The sequence below is a fragment of the Hemitrygon akajei genome, chromosome 21, assembly GCF_048418815.1.
Source record: "Hemitrygon akajei chromosome 21, sHemAka1.3, whole genome shotgun sequence".
Taxonomy (NCBI): Eukaryota; Metazoa; Chordata; class Chondrichthyes; order Myliobatiformes; family Dasyatidae; genus Hemitrygon; species Hemitrygon akajei.
The window spans coordinates 69966482-69992868 of NC_133144.1; the positions used below are offsets into that span (position 1 = coordinate 69966482).

The 26387-nt window shown below is 39.7% G+C and overlaps 1 protein-coding gene across 2 annotated transcripts in view; it reads right to left on the reverse strand.

The window, feature by feature from the left end:
- kat6b (K(lysine) acetyltransferase 6B) overlaps positions 1-26387 on the reverse strand; it is a 252441-nt gene that overhangs the window by 156001 nt on the left and 70053 nt on the right. For both annotated transcript variants that reach the window (XM_073025716.1, XM_073025715.1), the window contains exon 5: positions 23302-23383. In XM_073025716.1, the coding sequence (XP_072881817.1) occupies positions 23302-23383 (82 nt within the window). The remainder of the gene's footprint in view (positions 1-23301; positions 23384-26387) is intronic.

Below are 26387 nucleotides of genomic sequence, written 5' to 3' on the forward strand. Positions count from 1 at the left end.
TTACCTTTTACCCCAAGGTCACTTGCCTGCTTGTCGTAGTTCCTGCAGAGAGAGCAGGGCGGAGCAGGTTGACAGACTGCTGGTGTCCAACATGGAGAGATAAAAGCCAGTCCGCTGTTACACAAAAAGACACACCACGAGATACACAGGTTCAGACACTGAACGAGTTTTGTTGCACCCACATGAAGGTGGGGTTTTGGATGATCGATTCGGGGAAATTGATCAGTGCTCACAGTGTGAAAAGGTTCAACCGGTGGGGAATTATTTGTGTGTCCACCCTCACCTGGGTGATAATTCCACCACTAAAGAACAGTCGTACATATCATGGTCATAGTCAGTGACCACAACAGGACTTCGGAAGACAACGGGAAGATTGACGGCACCAGCTCACCTCTCACCTCTCTCTCCAACGCTACTCAACTACATACCACAAACTGAACTGAACTCTCTTCATCATCATAAGACTCTATCCATTTACTCCTAGGTTTGAAAGAGCCTAGTTTTGTTCCTATTTCCACACGTGTGTGTGTGTGTGTGTGTGTGTGTGTGTGTGTGTGTGTGTGTGTGTGTGTGTGTGTGTGTGTGTGTGTGTGTGTGTGTGTGTGTGTGTGTGTGTGTGTGTGTGTGTGTGTGTGTGTGTGTGTATTATATAGAGAGAGAGAGAGCGAGAGAGAGAGAACATAGAATAGCACAGCACATTACAGGCCCTTCGGCCCACAATGTTGTGCCGACCCTCAAACCCTGCCCCCCATATAATCCCCCACCTTAAATTCCTCCATATACTTATCTAGTAGTCTCTTAAATTTCACTAGTGTTTTTCTGGTAGTAGGCATTATTATCCTCTGTTGCTAAGTGTATTCACAGTCTGGGAGTTTGACTGTCCGGACTTATACTCTCTATATTGTGTGGTGGTTGGTCTGGAATTGTTTTTTTTTCTTGTGTTGTGGGGTTTGGGGAGGACACTAAGCTCACTTGTCTTTAATTTAGGTGCTTTTTTGTTAAATTCTCTTCCTCTGTAGCATATTGTTATTGTATGCTTAACCTTGCTCTGTATTAATGCTCCTCATTGGGATTTGGGGTTTTTAATTTTGTAAAATGTTTTGAAAAACTAATTAAAAAATTAAAAAAAAAAAAAAAAATTTCACTAGTGTATCTGCCTCCACCACTGACTCAGGCAGTGCATTCCACGCACCAACCACTCTCTGAGTGAAAAACCTTCCTCTAATATCCCCCTTGAACTTCCCTCCCCTTACCTTAAAGCCATGTCCTCTTGTACTGAGCAGTGGTGTCCTGGGGAAGAGGCGCTGGCTGTCCACTCTGTCTATTCCTCTTAATATATATATATCTCATTGCTAACCTGTTTGATATATTTGCATTTATATTACTGTATTGCTTAGTTACTAATAAACACTATTAGTTCATAGCAATACCAGACTCCAATGTGTTTTCCATTTCTGCTGGTTCTTTAACCTGGTCACAGGGTGGGGTACGTGACACCTTGTTTAGCAGCCTCTTTTTTTCAAAAAAGGGCCTTCTGAAAATCCAAGTAAACAATATCCAATGACTCTCCTTTATCTGTCATGAATGTTGTTTCCTTTATGAATGCCAGGTCTTGTCTAAACAATTTTTCGAGGAGGTTACTAGGAAAGTTGATGAAGAAAAGGCAATAGACGTTGTCTACATGGATTTTTAGCAAGGCTTTGTCAGAATCTTGCATGGGAAGTTAGCATTCAGGATGAAGTAGTAATATTGGCTTAGCAGTAGATGCCAGAAAGTGGTAGTAGATGATTGTCTCTCAGACTAGAGGTCTGTGACTAGTAGTATGCCACAGGGATTTGTACTGGTTTAATTGTTGTCTGTAATCTACTTTAAAAAAATTTGAAGATAATGTGGTAAACTGGATTAACAAATTTGTGAATGACACCAAGATTGGCAGCATAGTGGGGAGCAAGGAAGGCTAGCAAAGCTAGTAGTGGGATCTAGACCAGCTGGGAAAATGGGTAGAAAAATGGCAGATAGAATTTAATGCAGTCAAGTACATGAGGTGTTGCACTTTGGGAGGGCAAACCAGCGTAGGGAATGGACAGTGAGTGGTAGAGCACTGAGGAGTATGATAGAACAAAGGGATCTAGGAATGCAGATCCATAATTCATTGCAAATGGTGTCACAGGTTGATAGTGTCACAAAGAGAACTTTTATAGACAATAGACAGTAGGTGCAGGAGTAGGCCATTCGGTCCTTCTAGCCAGCACCGCCATTCACTGTGATCATGGCTGATCATACACAATCAGTACCCCGTTCCTGCGCTCTCCCCATATCTCTTGACCCCACTATCTATAAGAGCTCTATCTAACTCTCTCTTGAATGCATCCAGAGGCTTGGCCTCCACTGCCTTCTGGGGCAGAGCATTCCACAAATCCACCACTCTCTGGGCGAAAAAGTTTTTCCGCATCTCTGTTCTAAATGGCCTACCCCTTTTGGAACATTGGCCTTTACAAATCAAGGTATTATGTACTGGAGTTGGAAGATTATGTTGAAGCTGTACAAGGCACTGGTGAAGCTTAATTTGGAGTATTGTACACAGTTCTGGTCATCTACCTACAGGAAAGATACCAATAATATTTTCTGGCTGTTCCTGGGACTTGAGGACCTGAGATATAGAGCAAGGTTGAAAATGTTAGAACTTTATTCTCTGAAACTTAGGAGAATGGAGTTTAAAAAGAAAGACCGCCATATACAGCGGCCATCATCGGAGTGGACTGAGGCAGAGTGGGACGGCTTTGGCAAGGTTTGAACGGGGCACAACTGCGCAAGCGCATGAAAGTCTGCCTCTGAGATCAGCAGGGCAATTTAAAAAGCAAGCAGAGGCTGAGTACAAGCTTCACTCCGGGTGAGGTAAAGCCGGGTAAGCTCCTTTAATTAATCTAATTAGCTTAGGAGTAGGTAATGGAGGCAGCAGTTAGGGCAGTTGAGTGCTCCGTTTGCAGTATGTGGGAAGTCAGGGCGAGTACTGTTGTCCCTGATGACTACACCTGCAAAAGGTGCATCCAGCTGCAGCTCCTGACACACCGTGTTAGGGAATTGGAGCAGGAACTCGATGAACTTTGGATCATTCAGGAGGCAGTGGCAGAAATAAACAGGAGTTTCAGGGAGGTAGTCACCCCTAGGAGTCAGGAGACAGGTAGTTGGGTGACTGTCAGAAGAGGGAAGGGGGATAGACAGGAAGAGCAGAGCACCCCTGTGGCCATTCCCATCAACGATAAGTATACCATTTTGGATACTGTTGGTGGGGACGACCTACCAGGGACAAGTTGCAGTGGTTGCGCCTCTGGCACCAAGTCTGGACCCTCAGCTCAGAAGGGAAGGAGGGAAAAGAGGAGAGCAGTAGTGATAGGGGATTCGATAGTTAGGGGAACAGATAGAGGGTTCTGTGGAAGAGATCGAGAATCCCAGATGGTCTGTTGCCTTCCTGGTGCCAGGGTCCACGACATCTCGGATCAAGTTCTCAGTATTCTCAAGAGGGAACGTGAGCAGCTGGATGTCATGGTCCATGTAGGGACCAATGACATGGGTAGGAAGAGTGAGGAGGTCCTGAAAGGTGAGTTTAGGGAGCTAGGTGCCAAGTTAAAGGATAGGACCTCCAGGATAGCAATCTCAGAACTGCTACCAGTGCCACGTGCAGGTGGGTTTAGAAATAGTAAGATTGTGCAGATCAACACGTGGCTGAAGACATGGTGCAGGAGGGAGGGCTTCAGATTTATAGATAATTGGGTAGTTTTCCAGGGAAGGTGGGACCTGTTCCGGCGGGACGGTTTACATCTGAATTGGAGGGGGACAAATATTCTTGCAGGTAGGTTTGCTAGAGAGGCTCCAGTTGATTTAAACTAGATGTGAGGGGGGAGGGTAACCAGAGTGTAGGAACAGATGTATGGGAGAAGGAAGAAAAAGAAGACAGTAAAGTTCTTTGTACTGTTAAGAGATAAACATAGAAGAAGAGGTGGAGAATTTCTTAAATGTATTTATTTTAATGCTAGGAGCATTGTAAGAAAGGTGGATGAGCTTAGAGCAAGGATTGATACATGGAAATATGATGTTGTAGCTATTAGTGAAACATGGTTGCAGGAGGGGTGTGATTGGCAACTAAATATTCCTGGATTTCGTTGCTTCAGGTGTGATAGAATTGGAGGGACAAGAGGGGGAGGTATTGCGTTGCTTGTCAGAGAAAATATTACAGCGGTGCTCTAGCAGGATAGATTAGAGGGCTCATCTAGGGAGCCTATTTGGATGGAATTGAGGAATGGGAAAGGTGTAGTAACATTTATAGGGGCGTATTATAGACCACCTAATGGGGAGTGAGAATTGGAGGAGCAAATTTGCAAGGAGATAGCAGATATTTGTAGTAAGCACAGGGTTGTGATTGTGGGAGATTTTAATTTTCCACACAGAGACTAGGAAGCCCATACTGTAAAAGGGATGGATGGTTTGGAGTTTGTAAAATGTGTGCAGGTTTTTTTTTGCAGCAATACATAGAGGAACCAACTAGAGAAGGGGCAGTATTGGGTCTTCTGTTAGGGAATGAAATAGGTCAGGTGACGGAGGTATGTGTTGGGGAGCACTTCGGGTCCAGTGATCACAATGCCATTAGTTTCAATTTAATTATGAAGGATAGGACTGGCCCCAGGGTTGAGATTTTTGATTGGAGAAAGGCTAACTTTGAGGAGATGCGAAAAGATTTAGAAGGAGTGGATTGGGACAATTTGTTTTATGGGAAGGATGTAATAGAGAAATGGCGGTCATTTAAAGGTGAAATTTTGAGGGTACAGAATCCTTATGTTCCTGTTAAGTTGAAAGGAAAGGTTAAAAGTTTGAGAGAGCCATGGTTTTCAAAGGATATTGGAAACTTGGTTAGGAAAAAGAGAGATATCTACAATAAGTATAGGCAGCATGGAGTAAATGAGGTGCTTGAGGAATATAAAAAAAGTAAGAAGAATCTTAAGAAAGAAATTAGAAAAGCTAAAAGAAGATACGAGGTTGCTTTGGCAAGTAAGATGAAAATAAATCCGAAGGGTTTCTACAGTTATATTAATAGCAAAAGGATAGTGAGGGATAAAATTGGTCCCTTAGAGAATCAGAGTGGACAGCTATGTGTGGAGCCGAAAGAGATGGGGGAGATTTTGAACAATTTCTTTTCTTCGGTATTCACTATGGAGAAGGATATTGAATTGTATAAGGTAAGGGAAATGAGTAGGGAAGTTATGGAAACTATGACGATTAAAGAGGAGGAAGTACTGGCGCTTATAAGGAATATAAATGTGGATAAATCTCCGGGTCCTGACTGGATATTCCCTAGGACCTTGAGGGAGGTTAGTGTAGAAATAGCAGGGGCTCTGACAGAAATATTTCAAATGTCATTAGAAACGAGGATGGTGCCAGAGGATTGGCGTATTGCTCATGTGGTTCCATTGTTTAAAAAGGGTTCTAAGAGTAAACCTAGCAATTATAGGCCTGTCAGTTTGATGTCAGTGGTGGGTAAATTAATGGAAAGTATTCTTAGAGATGGTATATATAATTATCTGGATAGACAGGGTCTGATTAGGAACAGTCAACATGGATTTGTGCGTGGAAGGTCATGTTTGACAAATCTTATTGAATTTTTTGAAGAGGTTACGAGGAAAGTTGACAAGGGTAAAGCAGTGGATGTTGTCTATATGGACTTCAGTAAGGCCTCTGACAAGGTTCCACACGGAAGGTTAGTTAGGAAGGTTCAATCGTTAGGTATTAATATTGACGTAGTAAAATGGATTCAATAGTAGCTGGATGGGAGATGCCAGAGAGTGGTGGTGGATAACTGTTTGTCAGGTTGGAGGCCGGTGACTAGTGGTGTGCCTCGGGGATCTGTACTGAGTCCAATGTTGTTTGTCATATACATTAATGATCTGGATGATGGGGTGGTAAATTGGATTAGTAAGTATGCAGATGATACTAAGGTAGGTGGCATTGTGGATAATGAAGTAGGTTTTCAAAGTTTGCAGAGAGATTTAGGCCAGTTAGAAGACTGGGCTGAAAGATGGCAGATGGAGTTTAATGCTGATAAGTGTGAGGTGCTACATTTTGGTAGGAATAATCCAAATAGGACATACATGGTAAATGGCAAGGCATTGAAGAATGCAGTAGAACAGAGTGATCTAGGAGTAATGGTGCATAGTTCCCTGAAGGTGGAATCTCATGTGGATAGGGTGGTGAAGAAAGCTTTTGGTATGTTGGTCTTTATAAATCAGAGCATTGAGTATAGGAGATGGGATGTAATGTTAAAATTGTACAAGGCATTGGTAAGGCCGAATTTGGATTATTGTGTACAGTTCTGGTCACTGAATTATAGAAAAGATGTCAACAAAATAGAGAGAGTACAGAGAAGATTTACTAGAATGTTACCTGGGTTTCAGCACCTAAGTTACAGGGAAAGATTGAACAAGTTAGGTCTTTATTCTTTGGAGCATAGTAGGTTGAGGGGGGGCTTGATAGAGGTATTTAAAATTATGAGGGGGTTAGATAGAGTTGACGTAGATTAGCTTTTTCCATTGAAAGTAGGGGAGATTCAAATAAGAGGCACGAGAGGGAATTTCTTTACTCAGAGAGTAGTAGCTGTGTGGAACGAGCTTCCAGTAGAAGTGGTAGAGGCAGGTTTGGTATTGTCATTTAAAGTAAAATTGGATAGGTATATGGACAGGAAAGGAATGGAGGGTTATGGGCTGAGTGCGGGTCAATGGGACTAGGTGAGAGTAAGCGTTCAGCACGGATTAGAAGGGCTGAGATGGCCTGTTTCCGTGCTGTAATTGTTATATGGTTATATGGTAGAATGAGGGGAAATATGAGGGGCATAGATACGGTATATGTAAGCATAATTTTTCCACTGAGATTGGGTGAGACTAAAACTAGAGGTCAGAGACTTAACGGTGAAAGGTGAATTATTTAAGGGGAACTTTCATTCAGAGGGTGGTGCGAGTGTGAAACAAGCTGGCAGTGGAAATGGCGGATGCAGGTTCAATTGGAACGCCTAAGAGAAGCTTGAGTAAGTACATGGAACAAGTATGGATTGCTATGGTCCAGGTGCAGGTCGATGGAACTAGGCAGAATAAGAGCTTGGCACAGACTAGATGGGCTGAAAAGCCTATTTCTGTGTTGTAGTGATCAATGACTATTACCCTGTTAGAAATTAGTGCTATTCATGATTATGGAATTGTGTTGTTATCTCCCATTAGCCTAAATCCATATTGAAACATACAGTACAAAATTCTTCCTCTCCTGGCTGTGGTTTATAAAAAACACATGGGGTTACTGTCCTACAATAAGGAATTGGTCATTTAGCACTGAAGTGAGAAATAATGTATTTGCCAGAAGCTACTGAATCTTTGAATCAACCCAACAAGGCTGTGGAGACCCTACCACAGAGCACTTTCAAAAGGAGACAGATATAGTTTGAGATAATAAGGGAGTCATAGGATCTGCCATTGGTGCAGGGAAGTGGTGCTGAGGTGAAAGGTTATCCCTGATCTTTCAGAACTGTGGAGCAGACAGTAAAGGTTGAATGATCATGCCCTTCTGACATCAATGAATAGTTTGAGTCTGTCTTCACAAAGAGGAGGAAACGTAATTGAGTTTGATATAAGGAGGGGGGAAAAACACTGGATGTGATAAACACAGAGATTATCTTAAGGGAGTCCAAAACTGTGAAACACCACAAGACCTAGATCAAATGGAAGACAGACAGCAAGGAACTAAATAGACAACATTGTGGTCCAGTAGTAAACAAATGATTTAAAATCCCGTGGGACAGCATTTATCATTTGAAAAAAACACTGAATATATTGTTACACATTCAACAAGTACCTGCTAAAGGAAGGTCCTATCTGATGAACTTAACTAAATGTTGAGTAATGCCAATGAGGATAGTATATTTCACAAGACACTCAGCAAGGAATTGTAAACACAAAATACACTGCAGATGCTGGGGTCAAAGCAACACACACAACACGCTGGAGGAACTCAGCAGGTCGGGCAGCATCCGTGGAAATGAACAGTCAACGTTTCAGGGCGAGACCCTTCATCAGGACGGATGCTGCCCAACCTGCTGAGTTCCTCCAGCGTGTTGTGTGTGTCACACCCAGCAAGGAGAACGATCAGAAAAGTAAAGAGCCATGAATTACAAGGAAATATTGCAGGTGACTCATTAGTAACAAGGAAGAAATGGCCAATTGATGTGATTGGCAGCCTTTATGCAACAATGATCTCGGGTTCAGCACTAGGCCCTTTGCTATTTGTGCAACAGAAAAATTTGATCAAATGCTGGAGCAAAGAATATACAATTGTTACTAAGAGTGATGTGGTTAACAGACAGCTTGAATTCCATGTACAGTACAGATACCAGGTGGACAAACACGATAAAAGAAACAATAAATTCTGGGGTACATAAGCTCAGCGCAATGAAGCACTCCTGGGCTGTATATCAACTAATTTCTGAAGGTGGTGAGATGGGTGCATAAGGTAGTTAAGGTGTATAAAATATTAGATTTTACAGCCAAGACATTTCCCATAATAGAAAGTCACGCAGGTTGTACAGGTGTGAGAGTAGGAGACCTGAACATTACATGTGATGAGGAATCATTGAAAATAGCAGCTGGGAGCACAGTAGTAATGGAGTCCAGGTTTCAGCCAGGAGTGTAGCAGTCTTCCTCAGGACCTTGGTAAAATACCTAGGCCTTGATCAAGCTGGACCGGTCCAATGCAGTGGTCTACAACTATTTCTAATCAACGTGCAATTTAACAGCAGATACCACTTGACCTTTCAAGCCTGTTCTGGCACATAATTGGATCAGGGTTGATTGTAATCTCAACTGTAGTCCATCTACTCCTAGTAATTTTTCACTATGGCAATGCAGTTTGTGCAACTGGCTCAAAAGTCCAGTGACTCAGGTTTAATGCTCACTACACTCCTACGTGTTTGGAGTTTGTACATTCTCCCTGTAACTACAGCACTATGGTTATCTCCAGGTGCTCCAGTTTCCTCCCACATCCCAAAGCTGTGCTGGTTGACAGCTTAACGGGCTACATTGATTTCTTCAAATGCATGTGGGAGTAAGAGGCATGATAATGAAATATTTGAAAGAATAGGTTACATGGAAATAAATGAGGGAGTAAGATTCCTCACTGCATGGATAAACTTAATAGGAATATATTTGCTTATCAACAGTCTAAGGATGCACATCTTAAAAATACCCAAATACTCTGATGCCTGAGGAAGTGTTCAAAGGTTCGTGATTCTTTAGATAACAAATTTCACCTCACCCACGCTTTAACTGGGTGACCTTTGTTTGCAAATTTTTGATTTTACAACAGGAGAAAACATCCTCTTCATATCCATGCTGTCAAAATCTCTCAGAATCTTATGTGTCAATCATCACCTCTCCTCTTTGAAACTCTAGCCTATCTAATCTCTCCCATAAAACACATTCCCATTATCCCATTATAGGGAGGTCAAGGCATACAATCTGAACTTTCTTCAAGGGCCATTCATGATAAACAAATATATATGCACGCCACACAGAAAAATATGTTAAAAATAATTGTACTCAATAAATGTTAGGTGATCATTTGTTATAGAGTAAAGGACAGCACACACAACTGCCTCAGACATGGGTTCAAACCTGAACTCGGATGCTGTTTGTGTGGAGCTTGCACGCTCACCCTATGATAACCTTGTTTTCCTCCAGATCCTCCAAGTTCATTCCACATCTTGAAAGACATGTATTTATGTCTTTTCCTGGGATGGTAAGTTTATTGACAAGTGTAATTTGCATCAAGTGCTGAATCTGAGGGAAGTTAATGAGAATGTGGGAAGAATAAAAATTGAGATTAATGCAAGATTAGTGCAAATTGAAGGTTGATGCTGGCACTGACTGGTGGACCAAAAGGCTCATTTCAAGGCTGTGTATGTGACTCTATATTTCTCACTCCATTAAGTCACCCTCACTAAGTTTGTGCCTGTTGGGAGCAAGGTGATAACAGAAACACTAACACAAATCATACAGCTCATCATTGTGCCTAGTATCCAATCTTTCTGAAATTACAGTAACTCAGAATTGGGTTTATTATCACCGGCATGTGACGTGAAATTTGTGAACTTAGCAGCTAGCAGTTCAATGCAATATATAATCTAGCAGAGAGAAAAAAATAAATAATAATGAATAAACAAGTAAATCAATTACGTATATTGAATAGATTTTTAAAAAACATGCAAAACAGAAATGCTGTATTTTTTTTTAAAAGGGTAGCGTCCAAACATTCAATGTCCATTTAGGAATTGGATGGCAGAGGGTAAGAAGCTGTTCCTGAATCTCTGAGTGTGTGCCTTCAGGTTTCTGTACCTCCTGCCTGATGATAACAGTGAGAAAAGAGCATGCCCTGGGTGCTGGAGATCCTTAATAATGGACACTGCCTTTCTGAGACACCGCTCCCTGAAGATGTCCTGGGTACTTTGTAGGTTAGTACCTAAGATGGAGCCAACTAGATTTACAACCTTCTGCAGCTTCTTTCAGTCCTGTGCAGTAGCCCCTGCATACCAAATAATGATGCAGCTTGTCAGAATGCTCTCCACAGTACAACTATAGAAGTTTTGAGTGTATTTGCTGACATACCAAATCTCTTCAAACTCCTAATAAAGTATAGCTGCTGTCTTGCCTTCTTTGTAACTACATTGATATGTTGGGACCAGCTTAGATCCTCAGAGATCTTGACACCCAGTAACTTGAAGCTGCTCACTCTCTCCACTTCTGATCCCTCTATGAGGACTGGTAAATGTTCCTTGTCTTACCCTTCCTGAAGTCCATCATCAGCTCTTCCATCTTACTGATGCTGAGTGCTAGGTTGTTGCTGCAGTACCATTCCACTAGTTGGCATATCTCACTCCTGTATGCCCTCTTACACCACCTGAGATTCTACTAACAAGAGGTCAGCAGGAGGCGTTCATGGAGTGAGCACTGTTTCAGATTCGCTCCTTTACTTTTTTTAACCTATGATCACCCTTATTTAACTTACTTTTACCTACACCAAAAGATCCTTGCTACTTTTTTGGACTTATCTTTAAGAGTTTATTGTGAATTTTGAAGAAATGAATACAGAAATGGCTCTGAGATCTAAAGGGCAAGACCCTGGGAAAGATTCTAACGGGAATGGGAAGAAGAAAAAGACCGATCCTAAGCGCACTGAATTGACTTATGAAATGTTATTGGAGGTTTTAAATGAAAAATTTGAAGAACGACGACGAATTTTCTACTCAGACTTTACCTAATAAGTCGGCATTCTAAGGAAAAAGAGTTTTCATTTTTCTCACGTTTATCATTCCTTCTCGAGAATTGATTTTTTTTTTGACTCTTGTTTTATTCCATCGATAATTGGTTGTAATTATGATATTAAAGCCATCTCTGACCATGCTCCATTAAAACTTTCTATTAAATTTATGGATACAGCTTCTAATGCTAGACAATGGCGATTTGATTCTACCTTATTGCAAGATCTGGATTTTATTAAATTTATGAAGGAACAGATTGATTTCTTCTTTTCAACTAATTCCACGGATGATATTTCTTGCGGGACACTTTGGGACACTTTTAAAGCATATATACGTGGACAGATTATCTCCTACTCCGTTGGTCTGAGAAAACGCATTAAGAAGGAAACTCTTTTACTGGTTGAAAAAATTAAAGAGATTGACAAGAAATATTCGACTACTCCTAGTGATGAGCTTTACAAACAAAGGGTTGAACTTCAAATGGAACATAGTTTATTACTTACATCTTCGATTGAAAATCAATTAATGAAAACCAGATCTGATTTTTATATACACAGTGATAAATCGGGTAAACTGTTAGCGAGTCAATTGAAGAATGCTTTGGTTAAACGTCAAATTACTAAGATTCGTCAGCAGAATGGGGATCTGACAGTTAACCATGATGAGATAAACAAATCTTTTCAAGATTTTTATACCTCCCTGTATCATTCTGAATTCCCTCATGATTATAATACCATGTCTGATTTTCTTGGGAAATTGAATTTTACAAAATTATCATCTGATGATCTTTCAATATTAGAAACTCCTATTACGGATGCAGAAATTAAAGGGGTTATTTCCTCTATGAATTCTGGGAAAGCACCAGGTCCAGATGGGTATACTGTAGAATTTTTAAAATGTTTTTCCGCGACGCTTTCTCCTTGGTTATGCAGGGTTTTTGAAGAAGCAATTAGATTGGGTAATCTGCCACAATCTTTTTATAGAGCTTCCATTTCTTTAATATTGAAGAAAGATAAAGACCCTACTGAATGTGCATCCTATAGACCAATATCTTTATTGAATGTAGATTCCAAGATCTTTTCCAAGTTACTGGCATCCAGGCTGGAGAAGGTATTACCTCAAATTATCTCGGAAGATCAAACTGGTTTTATTAAAAATTGCTATTCTTTTTTTCAATGTTAGGAGATTATTGAATATTGTTTATACTCCTTCACATAGCACTTCAGAATGTGTCATTTCATTAGATGCGGAGAAAGCATTTGATAGAGTTGAATGGCCATACTTATTTACTGTGCTTGAGAAGTTTAATTTTAGTCCGACATTCATTTCCTGGATTAAACTGATATATCATACTCCAGTAGCCTTGGTGCTTACTAACAATCAAAGATCTCCCTTTTTTCGTTTATTTCGGGGTACTAGACAAGGCTGTCCTCTTAGTCCATTATTATTTGATATTGCTTTAGAACCTTTGGCAATTGCTATCAGAGAATCACAGAACATTTTTGGCATTAATCGTGGGACGGATATACATAAGCTATCATTATATGCAGATGATTTATTATTATTTATTTCTGATCCTGAGAAATCCATTCCTGCAGTTATATCATTGTTGGCTCAATTTAGTAATTTTTCCAGGTATAAATTAAATCTTAATAAGAGTGAATTGTTTCCTTTAAATAGACAGGTTCCAATTTATGGAAAATTACCTTTTAAATTAGTTAATGACTCTTATTTATTTAGGGATTAAAATCACCAAAAACTATAAGGACTTATTTAAGGTTAATTTTTTACCCCTAATCGATCAGATTAAATGTTTGTTTACTAAATGGTCACCAGCACCTTTATCTCTGATAGGTCGGATTAATGCTATTAAGATGGTTATTTTACCCAAGTTTTTATATATATTCCAAGCGGTACAACTTTTATTCCGAAATCTTTTTTTGCTAATGTTGATTCAAAAATTTCCTCATATATATGGCAGAATAAAAATCCTAGATTAGGTAAAAAATATTTACAGAAGGCAAGGAAGGAAGGTGGATTGGCATTGCCTAATTTTAGATTTTATTATCAGTCAATATCCGATATTTGATATGTTGGTTAAAGGATTGGGATTATCTTTTAGCCCTCATTGGGTGAACCTGGAAATTAAATCTGTACAAGGATTTGCATTGGGTTCTATTTTAGGGTCTTCTCTTCCCTTTGCTCTTTCTAAATTGCAGAAACGAATTGACAATCCGATAGTTAAACATACTTTACGTATATGGTTTCAATTTCGGAAATTTTTGGGTTGACTCAGTTTGTTTTAAATATTGCTATTGTATCCAATTGCTTTTTTTATCCTTCTATTATAGATCAAGCTTATTCAGCTTGGAAGACTAAAGGATTACTACGTTTTTCCGATTTATTTTTGGATAATTGTTTTATGTCTTTTGAGCAATTATCTAATAAATATAATTTGCCTAGATTTCATTTTTTTTAGATGTTTACAGATTAGGAATTTCTTAAATACTGTACTTCCTACCTTTCCAAATCTTGTGTCTTCAGGTATTTTGGAGAATTTGTTTGAACTAAATCCTTCTCAGAAAAGGCTAATATCAAAACTTTACAATATAATTATGAAGATACGTTCAGAGCCCTTCTATAAGATTAAAAATGATTGGGAAAGAGAACTTAACCTTACTATCCCTATTGAGAATTGGGATAAAATTCTTCAATTAGTTAATACATCATCTATATGTGCTAAACATTCATTAATACAGTTTAAGGTTGTGCATAGGGCTCATATGTCCAAGGATAAATTGGCTCATTTTTATTCCTATATAAATCCTATTTGTGACAGATATCATTCAGAGATAGCGTCTTTAACTCATATGTTCTGGTCTTGTCCGATTTTGAAAAAATATTGGAAAGACATTTTTGATATTATTTCCACGGTATTGAACATTGATTTACAACCCCATCCTATTAGTGCAATTTTTGGTTTACCAATGATGGACTCACTTCATTTATCCTCTTCTGCTTGTCGAATGATTGCATTTCTTACATTAATGGCTAGAAGATCTATTTTGTTGAATTGGAAAGAAATTAATCCTCCTACCGTATTTCATTGGTTTTCTCAAACTATATTATGTCTAAATTTAGAAAAAATTAGAGGTGTTGTATTTGATACTTCTATTAAATTTGAAAAGATATGGAGACCATTTATTCAATATTTTCATATGATGTAATATGACCCTGTTCCAAGCCTATTTGTTTTTCCAGTTTTGATTTTACATATGTTGAGAGGATCGGAGTTGACGACACTGATGATTTTGTATCTTTGTTAGATATTATAAACAGCCCTTTTTTTTCATTTTTTCTTTTTCCCTTTTTTTTCTCGTTTTTTTTTCTTATTAGTTATTAGATTGTTAGATTAGTTTTTTTTGCATAAGTATTTTTTTCCTTTTTCTGTTTTCTGTTTTTTTTAAAAAAAATATTAGTTTTTCAAAACATTTTACAAAATTAAAAACCCCAAATCCCAATGAGGAGCATTAATACAGTGCAAAATTAAGCATACAATAACAATATGCTACAAAGGAAGAGAATTTAACAAAAAAGCACCTAAATTAAAGACAAGTAAGCTTAGTGTCCTCCCCAAGCCCCACAACACAAGAAAAAAACAACAACAAATCCAGACCAACCACCACACAATATAGAGAGTATAAGTCAGGACAGTCAAACTCCCAGACTGGGAATACACTTAGCAACAGAGGATAATAATGCCTACTACCAGAAAAAAAAGGGAGCTGAAAAAAAAAGAAAAAAAAAACCCTAGTCAAGAGGAAGGTTATGAAAGTACTCGATAAAAGGTCCCCAGACCTTATGGAACTTTAGATCCGAATTAAAAACTGAATAATGAATTTTTTCGAGGTCCAAGCAGGCCATAATGTCGTTAAGCCATTGCGCATGAGTGGGCGGGGCAACATCTCTCCATCTAAGGAGGATCAAGCGTCTCGCCAGGAGAGAGGCAAAGGATAGTATTCGGCATTTGGTCGGACCCAGACATAAATCTGTCTCGCCCCAAAAACCGAACAGAGCAATTAAGGGGTTAGGTTCTAGGTGCTGATTCAGAATACCCGATAATGTAGTGAAGACATCTTTCCAGAATTTCTCCAAGCTAGGACAGAACCAGTACATATGGATGAGAGAGGCCACGCCCCTCTTGCATTTATCGCAGAGCAGACTAATGCCAGGGTAGAATCGAGATAATTTAGATTTAGACATATGGGCTCTATGAACAATCTTAAACTGTAAAAGGCAATGGCGAGCACAAAGGGAGGTTGAGTTAACCGATTTGAGAACTGAGTCCCAGCTCTCCTCGGATAAGGAGATATTTAAATCCTGCTCCCAGGCCATTTTAATTTTATCCACAGGGGCCCGTCGTAAGGCTGCTAGTTTATCTCGGATAATTGATATTAAACCTTTACCTAGTGGATTAATGGAAAGAAGTAGGTCCATAGCATTTTTTGCAGGCATTTCAGGAAAGTTAGGAATTAAAGGAGCAGTAAAGTGTCGGATTTGGAGATATCTGAAAAAGTGAGCGTTAGGCAGGTTGAACTTAACAGAGAGCTGCTGAAAAGAAGCGAAGTGATTATCAATGAAGAGATCTTCAAAATGTCTAATGCCCTTCCTGTACCAAACATGGAATGCTGAATCATACGTAGTAGGTAAAAAAAGGTGATTATGTGCGACAGGACTAGAAACGGAAAACCCCTGGAAACCATAGCATTTCCTAAACTGAGCCCATATACGCAAAGTGTGTCTAACAAGAGGATTAGCTATTGATCTGGGCAGACTGCTAGGGAGTGCAGAGCCAAGAAGTGCAGATATAGATAATTCTTTAGTGGAGCTCAACTCCATTGCCACCCAGTTAGGGCACTCGGGTTGACCGTGGAAGAAAGACCAGAAGGCAGCACAACGTATATTAGCTGCCCAGTAATATAAGCGAAAGTTAGGTAAAGCCATGCCACCCTCTCTTTTAGATTTTTGGAGGTGGATTTTATTAATTCTAGAGCGCTTATTCTGCCACAGATATGACAAAATAATAGAGTCTAAGGAATCAAAAAAAGATTTAGGAATAAAAATTGGGATAGATTGAAATAAGTATAAAAATTTGGGGAGAACATACATTTTAACAACATTAATACGACCTACCAAGGACATAGATAGAGGTGACCATTGTACCAGACTCTGTTTTATAGCATATGAAAGATTGACAAAGTTTTCACGAAAGAGATCTTTAAACTTCCTTGTGACTGTAATTCCAAGATAAGTAAATTGATTATGAACTACTTTAAAGGGGAGATCACGAAATATTAGTTCTTGTGCTTCTTTATTAATTAGGAAAAGTTCACTCTTATGTAAATTGAGTTTATAGCCAGAGATCTGGCTAAACTGGTCAAGAAGTGAAAACATTAGAGGTAAGGATGTAGACGGATTTGAGAGAAAGAGTAATAAGTCATCAGCATAGAGAGAAACTTTATGCTCAACACCCCCTCTCCAAATCCCGGTCAATTCAGGACAATTTCGAAATGCTATCGCCAGAGGTTCTATAGCCAAATCAAAGAGAAAGGGACTTAAGGGGCATCCCTGACGGGTGCCACGTTTGAGATTAAATACTTGGGATTTCTGAAAATTAGTTAGAACAGAAGCAGTAGGACACAGGTACAGCACTTGGATCCAAGAGATGAAACTTTGGCCGAGGTAAAATTTTTCTAAGACTGCGAAAAGGTAGTTCCACTCTATACGATCAAATGCTTTCTCCGCATCAAGGGAGATAACACATTCAGGAGTCCCAGTTGGAGCTGAGTATAAAATATTAAATAGACGCCGAATGTTAAAGAAAGGGAGACGGTTTTTAATAAAGCCTGTTTGGTCATCAGAGATAATGGAGGGAATAACGGTTTCTAATCTATGAGCCAACACTTTAGCTAAGATCTTTACATCAACATTGAGCAGAGAGATCGGCCTGTACGAGGAACACTCTGTTGGGTCTTTGCCCTTTTTTAAAAGAATAATAATAGATGCCTCATTGAAAGAGGGTGGCAATTTGCCATAATTAAACGAGTCAGATAATACTGAAAGTAACTAAGGAGAAAGAAGTGAAGAGAATGATTTATAAAATTCTACAGGGAACCCATCAGGTCCAGGAGATTTCCCTGAGGACAGTGCAGAAATTGCAAAAGATATTTCTTCTGGTGATATAGGCGCATTGAGTTTGGCTTTGAAATCAGATGAAAGTGAGGGGATTTTCAGATTCTGTAAAAATTGATCCACAGAAATATTGTCATTCAGAGATTCAGAGGAATAAAGCTGAGAATAAAAAATTTTAAATGCGTCATTAATTTCTAAATGATCCGATGTAAAGTCTCCGTTCTCCTTCCGGATCTTTGTAATATGTTGTTTGGCTTTGGAACGCCTCAGCTGATTGGCTAGGAATTTACCAGACTTATCCCCATGAATGTAAAAGCGACTCTTGCTTTCGAGAAGTTGGCGTTCGACAGGTTGAGTGGACAGAAGGTTAAATTTAGTTTGGAGTTCAACGCGCTTCTTGTATAATTCAGGGTTCTTAGTTTGGGCATATATTTGATCCAAATCTTTAATCTGGTTGATGAGGTCTGCTCGATCTGCACGGGATCTTCTGTTGAGATTTGCTGTGTAAGAGATTATTTGACCCCTCAGATATGCTTTCATGGCATCCCAGACAATCTGGGATGGCACTTCAGGTGATGTATTAGTGTTAAAATAAAAGGTTATCTGATCCTTAATAAATTTTACGAAATCATCATCCGACAATAAAGTTGAATCAAACCGCCAGTGTTTATTCCTCTGAGGGAGACCAGGAAAGTTCAGAGAGAGGGTAATTGGGGCATGGTCAGAAATTAGTATACTCTGATAGTCACAAGAGTGGGCAAATGGGATAAGTTGGTTATCGAGTAAGAAATAGTCAATTCTAGTGAAGGTATGGTGAACATGTGAGAAAAAAGAATAATCTCTCTCCGTAGGATGGAGGAAACGCCATATATCAGAGATACCAAAATTAGAGAGAAACGATTGAATAGCTAAGGCAGATTTAGTAGGTGATCTGGTAACAGAGGACGATCGGTCCAGTTTAGGATTCAACCAACAGTTGAAGTCACCACCCAGTATAAGAGAGTATGAGTTTAAGTCTGGTAATGAGGAAAAAAACAGTCCAAAAAAGTTAACATCATCAAAGTTGGGGGCATACAGGTTTGCTAGTGCAACTTTAGAGTTATATAGTTTACCAGAAACAATAATAAAACGGCCATTTGTATCAGATATTTTATTATGGAGTTCAAAAGGAATATTTGAGTTAATAAGAATGGAGACTCCCCTAGCTTTAGCGGCAAAGGATGAATGAAAATGCTGACCCGCCCACTTTGACAGAAGCCGGGAGTTATCAAAACAACGAATATGAGTTTCTTGAAGGAAAGCAATGTCAGCTTTGAGTTGTTTGATATGTGAGAATACCTTCCTCCTTTTAACAGGGTGGTTCAATCCCTTTACATTCCAGCTCACGAATTTAAGTGCACTAGCCATTATCAATTGCTAATGCATAAAAGGCAGCAGGCATATAAAAAGTCAAGCAGTACAATAGCAGTCTGGGAGCAGAGATGTAAACATAGATTCGTAAAGTCAAAATATAAACATGTCCTGAGCAATAAAGAGAAACAATAAATACAGTGAGTGATGTTGGAACTGGAAAACCCACCCCATCCGCACAACCCAAAACTAGACGGCTACCAAAACAAGTAGCTAGCTCTACCAAAAAAATTAACCCAAATACAACTTCCAGATCTGTGTCATTAACAACAGTTCCGTATAAATACTATAGCAAATAGTAACTAATTTATGCACTAGAAAACATAACTACAGATTAGAACACCTTCTGCAGAAATATAAAACTTAATACAGAGAAAATCGGAAGAAAACCAAAACTAACCTACCCGCGAAAAATTATAGAAGAATAAAGCAGGAGAAAGGGAAAAAAAAGGTAAGAAAGAAAAAGAAAAAAGAAGAGGAAGGGGAAAGTTACAAATTCAAGACGAGTATTTATCAACCATTTACAGAGAGGGGAGAAAAAAATTCAGATTAGAAAAAAGGGGTGAAGAAAAAAAAAAGATAAAATAAATATTTAAAAAAAGGAAAAATAAATCAACAATTAAACTGTGAACCAACAAACAGGGAGGCCCTCACCAAAGACCCCGAACCTCCAAAACAAGCTAGAGTTAGTTGTAGAACTCTGCAGGTAAAGCTATACAAGAATAAAAATAGATTACACACACACCAAATCCCGGGAGAGATTGTCAACAGTCCTCAAAGTTTCAATGAATAATGTCTGAGTGATTCAAGTGAAGTCTGAGTCCAGAAAAAGTAATTTCACTACGAGGAGTACTTATCCACCATTTTAGGAGGTCCGATCAGATTCCGAAGATGACTGGATAGCCGGAAGACTTGCCACAAATGCTTCAGCTTCCTTCGCTGATTTGAACCACTTGTATTTCCCGGTATTAAGCTTGATTCGTAGATCGGCAGGATTGCAAAGAGAAGGTTTGAAACCACGATCAAAAAGCACTTTCATTGCGCCTTTAAACTCAGCGCGCATCTTTAAGGTCTGGGGTGCAAAATCTTCCATAAAGCGAATGGTTGTATCCTGGAAAGGAAAAGACCCCCTGCGACGCGCCTCTACAATCAGACTGTGTTTTACCTGGTATTGATGGAAACACAAGACCACTGGTCGCGGATGGGAGCCCAGAATTCCGGGGGGAACGTAAACTCTGTGTGCCCGTTCGAGCTCGGGCGGCTTCGGAAGCAAATCTTTCCCGAATATCTCACAGAGAAACTCGGCGAAAAACTTCACGGTTGATTCCTGTTCGGTCGCCTCTGGCAATCCAAGAATTCTGAGGTTGCAGCGTCTGCTGCGATTTTCGAGATCCACCATTTTGGAAAGAAGTTTGTTAGATTTTTCCTCTAAACTGGAACAGAGAGTCTCCAAGTATCGAACACGACTTTCTAAATCCTCAGAAGTCAAATCGATGCGAGACAAGTGTTCAGCATGTTTGTCCACTTTATCGTTGATCCGATCCAGTTTGTCTTCCAACTGTTTGAAAGCGGTTTTAAATTCCTTTAAAATTTCGTCTCGGAGCTTTCCGAGCGCAACCAAAGTCTCGTCCGAGGGAGCGATAGCTTCTTTTCTCCCGGATTTAGAACTCTTGCTAGACATTGTAAGTTAGATATATTCACAGGCAAGTAAGAGATACCGAAAAAATTCCTAACTAAGGTTTAAAAAATGGAGACATTTAGTGCAAAGATAGCGACAGTAATGGAACAAAAGTTCGGAGCAGCTAAACTATCGCCATCTTACCGGAAGTCTCTGTTTTTTTTAAAATACATATTACGATATACCTAGGTTTGCCTTGTTTATTGGTTACTTGTATCGTCCATGATTTGGGAAGACTCATTTATACTGTAACTATTGCTTATGTATTCTCTCATGTTCAGTTGAAATGTGTATGTTTGTAATCCCATTATCTATGTATCAATCTTATTATGTTGATATTAATAATAAAAAGATTGAAAAAGAAAGAGATTCTACTAACAATGGTTGTATCATCAGCAAATTTATAGATGGTATTTGAGCTATGCCTAGTGACACAGTCACGTATATAGAGAGAGTAGAGCAGTGGGCTAAGCACACACCCCTGAGATGCGCCAGTGTTGATCGTCAGTGAGGATATATTATCACCAATCCGCACAGATTGTGGTCTTCCAGTTAGGAAGTGGAGGATCCAATTACAGAGGGAGGTACAGAGGCCCAGGTTCTGCAACTTCTCAATCAGGACTGTGGGAATGACAGTATGAAATGCTGAGCTATAGTCGACGAACAGCATCCTGACGTAGGTGTTTGTGTTGTCCAGTTTTCAGCCGTGTGGACTGCCATTGAGAATGCGTCTGCTGTTGATCTATTGTGGCAATAGGCAAATTGCAATGCGTCCAGATCCTTGCTGAGGCAGGAATTCAGTCTAGTCATGACCAATCTCTCAAAGCACTTCATCACTGTCGATGTGAGTGCTACTGGGCGATAGTCATTAAGGCAGCCCACATTATTCTTCTAAGGCACTGGTATAATTGTTGCCCTTTTGAAGCAAGTGGAAACTTCCACCCATTGCAGTGAGAGGTAGAAAATGTCCTTGAATACTCCTGCTAGTTGGTTGGCACAGGTTTTCAGAGCCTTACCAGGTACTCCATCGGGACTTTCTACCTTGCAAGGGTTCACTCTCTTTAAAGACAGCCTCTGAGATGGAGATCACAGGGTCATCATGTGCAACAGGGATCTTCACAGCTGTAGTTGTGTTCTTCTTTTCAAAGCATGCATAGAAGGTGTTGAGTTCTTCTGGTAGTGAAGCATCGCTACCATTCATACTACTGAAACTGCTTTGTTCCGCTTTGTAGAAAGTAATGTCTTGCAGACCCTGCCAGAGGTGCCGTGCATCCGATGTCGCCTCCAAACTCGTTCTAGCAAGAGGCCCATACCCATGAGTACTGTAAGCATCTTGAAGTTAGACCTATGCCCATCTGTACAGTACTCTCGCCATAGTGAAAGATCTTTACCCAACAATACAGTTTACCCTAACAATGTACTATATATGTGCTCACTAGTAATGTTTCCCAGTGTTACAGTGACAAACTTGTTCCCAAGCACTGTACCTCTGTTATATAGTGACGATATATACTCAGTAGTGTGCCCCAGTATTTCAGAGTGACAGACATGTACTTACCAGTACAATAGACCCAGCTCTATAGCTGGATATAGGCTTGGATTGAGGTTTAGGCCAAGTAGATACAAAATGATGAAAGGTCATTTCCTAAAGTTTAACTGTCTTTCTCCTCAATTTGACTTACAACATATTTCTAGCATTCCTGTTTTTATTTCAGATTTCCAGAATCTGCAGGGTTTTTTTGAGTGGACAGAGTGAGCAGTTTCAAGTTCCTGGGTGTCAAGATATCTGAGGACCAGACCTGGTCCCAACATATCGATGCAGCTATAAAGAAGGCAAGACAGTGACTAGAATCCATTAGGAGTTTTAAAGAGCATTCTGACAGGCTGCAGAGGGTTGTAAGTCTAGTCGGCTCCATCTTGGGTACTTGCCTACAAAGTACTCAGGACATCTTCAAAGAGCAGTGTTTCAGAAAGGAAGTTTCCATTATTAAGGACCCCCTGCACCCAGGGCATGCCTTTTTCTCATTGTTACCATCAGGTAGGAGGTACAGAGGCCTGAAGGCGCACACTCAGCGATTCAGGAACAGCTTCTTCCCCTTTGCTATCAGATTCCTAGATGGACATCAAACCAATGAACACTACCTCACTTTTTAAATATATATTATTTCTGTTTTTGCATGATTTTTAATTTCCAGGATGTATATTATATACATTTCTCTCACATTAAATGTACCTACTGACTTATTGATTGATCTATGTGTGTTGTGTGCTGTGGATGACTGTTGGTACTGTGGTTTGCCGCTTGGCCCTGGAGAAATGCTGTCTTGTTTGGCTGTATTCATGTGTATGGTTGAATGACAATTAAACTTGAACTTGATAAAGCTGAAAATTATAGCAAGTGCATTGTACAATGAACAGATCAATGGGATATAACTTTAACTTGTTCAAAGCTTTCTTGCTTAACACTCAGAAAATACTATCCATCATCAGGTGGCAAATCTAGCTCTAAATTATCAACATCTGTGCACAAGGGGAAGCAAAATTTTCTTGGGAGAAAAATGATTAATGAAGTTTAACTCAAAATATCTTCAAATCTAATCATTCCATAATGGTAAATGCATCCGAGTACATTTTGAATTAAGTTCTAAATTCATTAACAGATTTAGTTTAATGATACCTTTTGGCATTCTGGATAAAGGCGGGTCGCAACATTCCATGTGAAACCCTCGATCACAGGAGTCACAGAAAAGCATGTTATCCTACAGGAGAGAAAAATTATGAAGCATTCCAATGTACAATTCTTTTTAATATTTTTTTCCAAACTCTTTCCAAGCACTTAAGTAAATAATGAATGTAGTTTTTTGGCATGATTACATTATATAATTGCCCTACGGCAGGACTAAATAGTTTAGCTCTGTATTCCTCAGACTTTAAAAATGAGGGGTGTGACTTTAGTCAAACATGTAAGATCTTAAGGGATTTGAAAGAGCAGATGCTGGGATGTTTTCACCAGTGAAAGAGTCTCAAACAAGGAGACAACTAAAAGGTGAGGGAGATCCATTTAAAACTGAGAGGTATAAACATTTCTCCAAGCCAAGGGTTGTGAATCTCCAGATTTCTTTATTCCATTGAGAGCTGGAGGCCGGATTACTAAAGCATTTAAGGTGGATGTACAGTGGATAAGTATTAAGCTACCTCACAGTTGCCTCACAGGCAGATAGGGTAGTTACTTACGGAGTGTTAGCTTTCATAAATCGAGGGATAGAGTTTAAGAGACGCGATGTAATGATGCAGCTCTATAAAACTCTAGTTAGGCCACACTTGGGAGTACTGTGTCCAGTTCTGGTTGCCTCAGTATAGGAAGGATGTGAAAGCATTGGAAAGGGTACAGAGGAGATTTACCGAGACACTGCCTGGTTTAGAGAGTATGGATTATGATCAGAGATTAAGGGAGCTAGGGCTTTACTCTTTGGAGAGAAGGAGGATGAGAGGAGACATGATAGAGGTGTACAAGATATTAAGAGGAATAGACAGAATGGACAGCCAGCGCCTCTTCCCCAGGGCACCACTGCTCAGTACAAGAGGACATGGCTTTAAGATAAGGGGAGGGAAGTTCAAGGGGGATATTAGAGGAAGGTTTTTTACTCAGAGAGTGGTTGGTGCGTGGAATGCACTGCCTGAGTCAGTGGTGGACACAGATACACTAGTGAAGTTTAAGAGACTACTAGACAGGTATGTGGAGGAATTTAAGTTGGGGGGCTATATGGGAGGCAGGGTTTGAGGGTCGGCACAACATTGTGGGACGAAGGGCCTGTAATGTGCTGTACTATTCTATGTTCTATGTTCTATTTGATAGATTGAAGCAGGGTATGGAGTTGCGGCCATGATCACAATGAATGACAGGGATAGTTTGAGGGACCTCTTGACCTAATCCTACCCTATTTTCTTGTTTTGCTTTGAAGGGAAGATCACAAGTTTTAACTTTAATCAGTTTGTTAATTTTACTCAACTGTTTCAATCTCACTCTAGTGTATTTGTCACCAGTAAGAGCTACAGAACATACAAAAATACAGTACAGGATAGGGCCTTAACCCACGATGTTGTGCTTAACTAATTAAACGTAATTAAAAGCCTAATTAAACTAATCCATTTTGCCTACATGATGTCCATATCCCTCCATTTTGTGGACATCCGTGTGCTTACTTAAGAGTTTCTCAGATGCCTTTTATCAGATTTGCTTCTATAACCACCTCTGGCAGTGGATTCCAGGCACACTTTACTGAGAATGAAGTAAAGACTGCAACCTCAAAATATAATAATTAAAAATTAGTATGTAAAATTTAACTGAGGAAATGCATAAAGTTATGCTTTTTAGATCCTGGCTATTTTCTAGACAGTTACAGTGGACTGCCATTGTTTACCTCTTACAAATTTATTCACACTTGTATAAAAAAGCACAAGATCTTTACACCCAGATGAGTCCATAAGGTTTTCCACAATTCTTTTATTTCACATGACACAAATGCCACTAAAGAGCATGGACAATCTAAATTTTTATGTTCAACTGTTCATTATCAGTTTCACAATGTAATAACTGTGAATGCTGACAATTTCATGGGAATTACAAATGCAAATTATGAGCTGCTATTTAAATTACTTCTTTACAAAAATTGTGTATTTCATTCAAAGAACATGTCGCAGTAGGAGTAGACTACTTGCCCCACTATTCAATCTTAGTGCCTTTTGCCTATCTTATCAATTTAGGCATTGAATATACTCAGCATCTGGATGTTCACAACCCTTATGTAGAGGATTATCCATCTGGAAACTGTAATTTATCCAATTTGGAATTTTACCCCCAACCATTGGGCCAAACTTCTCAGACTTAAGCTGTACTAAGAAACAAATGTACCCTAACACATCAAGAATACAAAATACATGAAATTAAAAAAACATAAGGAAATCTGCAGATGCTGGAAATTCAAGCAACACACACAAAATGCCAGTGAACGCAGCAGGCCAGGCAGCATATATAGGAAGAAGTACAGTCGACGCTTTGGGCTGAGATCCTTCATCAGGACTAACAGAAAGAAGAGATAGTAAGAGATTTGAAAGTGGGAGGGGGAGGGGGAGTTCTGAAATGATAGGAGAAGACAGGAGGGGGAGGGATGAAGCTAAGAGCTCCAAAGTTGATTGTCAAAAGGGATACACAGCTGGAAAAGGAAGAGGGTCATGGGATGGGAGGCCTAGTGAGAAAAAAAAAGGGGGAGGAGAGCACCAGAGGGAGATGGAGAGCAGGCAAGGAGTGATTGTGAGAGGGACAGAGAGAGAAGAAGGAGGGAAAAGAAAAAAGGGATGGGTAATTAAATAAATAGGTAGATAGATAGAGGATGGAGTAAGAAGGGTAGGGGGGCATTAACAGAAGTTAGAGAAATCAATGTTCATGCCATTAGGTTGGAGGCTACCCAGACAGAATATAAGGTGTTGTTCCTCCAACCTGAGTGTGGCTACATCTTGACAGTAGAGGCCATTGATGGACATATCAGAGTGGGAATGGGACGTGGAATTAAAATGAGTGGCCACTGGGAGATTCTGCTTTCTCTGGCGGACAGAGCGTTAGGTGTTCAGCGAAACGGTCTCCCAGTCTACGTCATGTCTCACCAATATATAGAAGGCCGCACCAGGAGCATCGGACGCAGTATATCACACCAGCCAACGCACTTGCCCTTAACACTTCCTCCCTCACCACCATTCAGGGCCCTA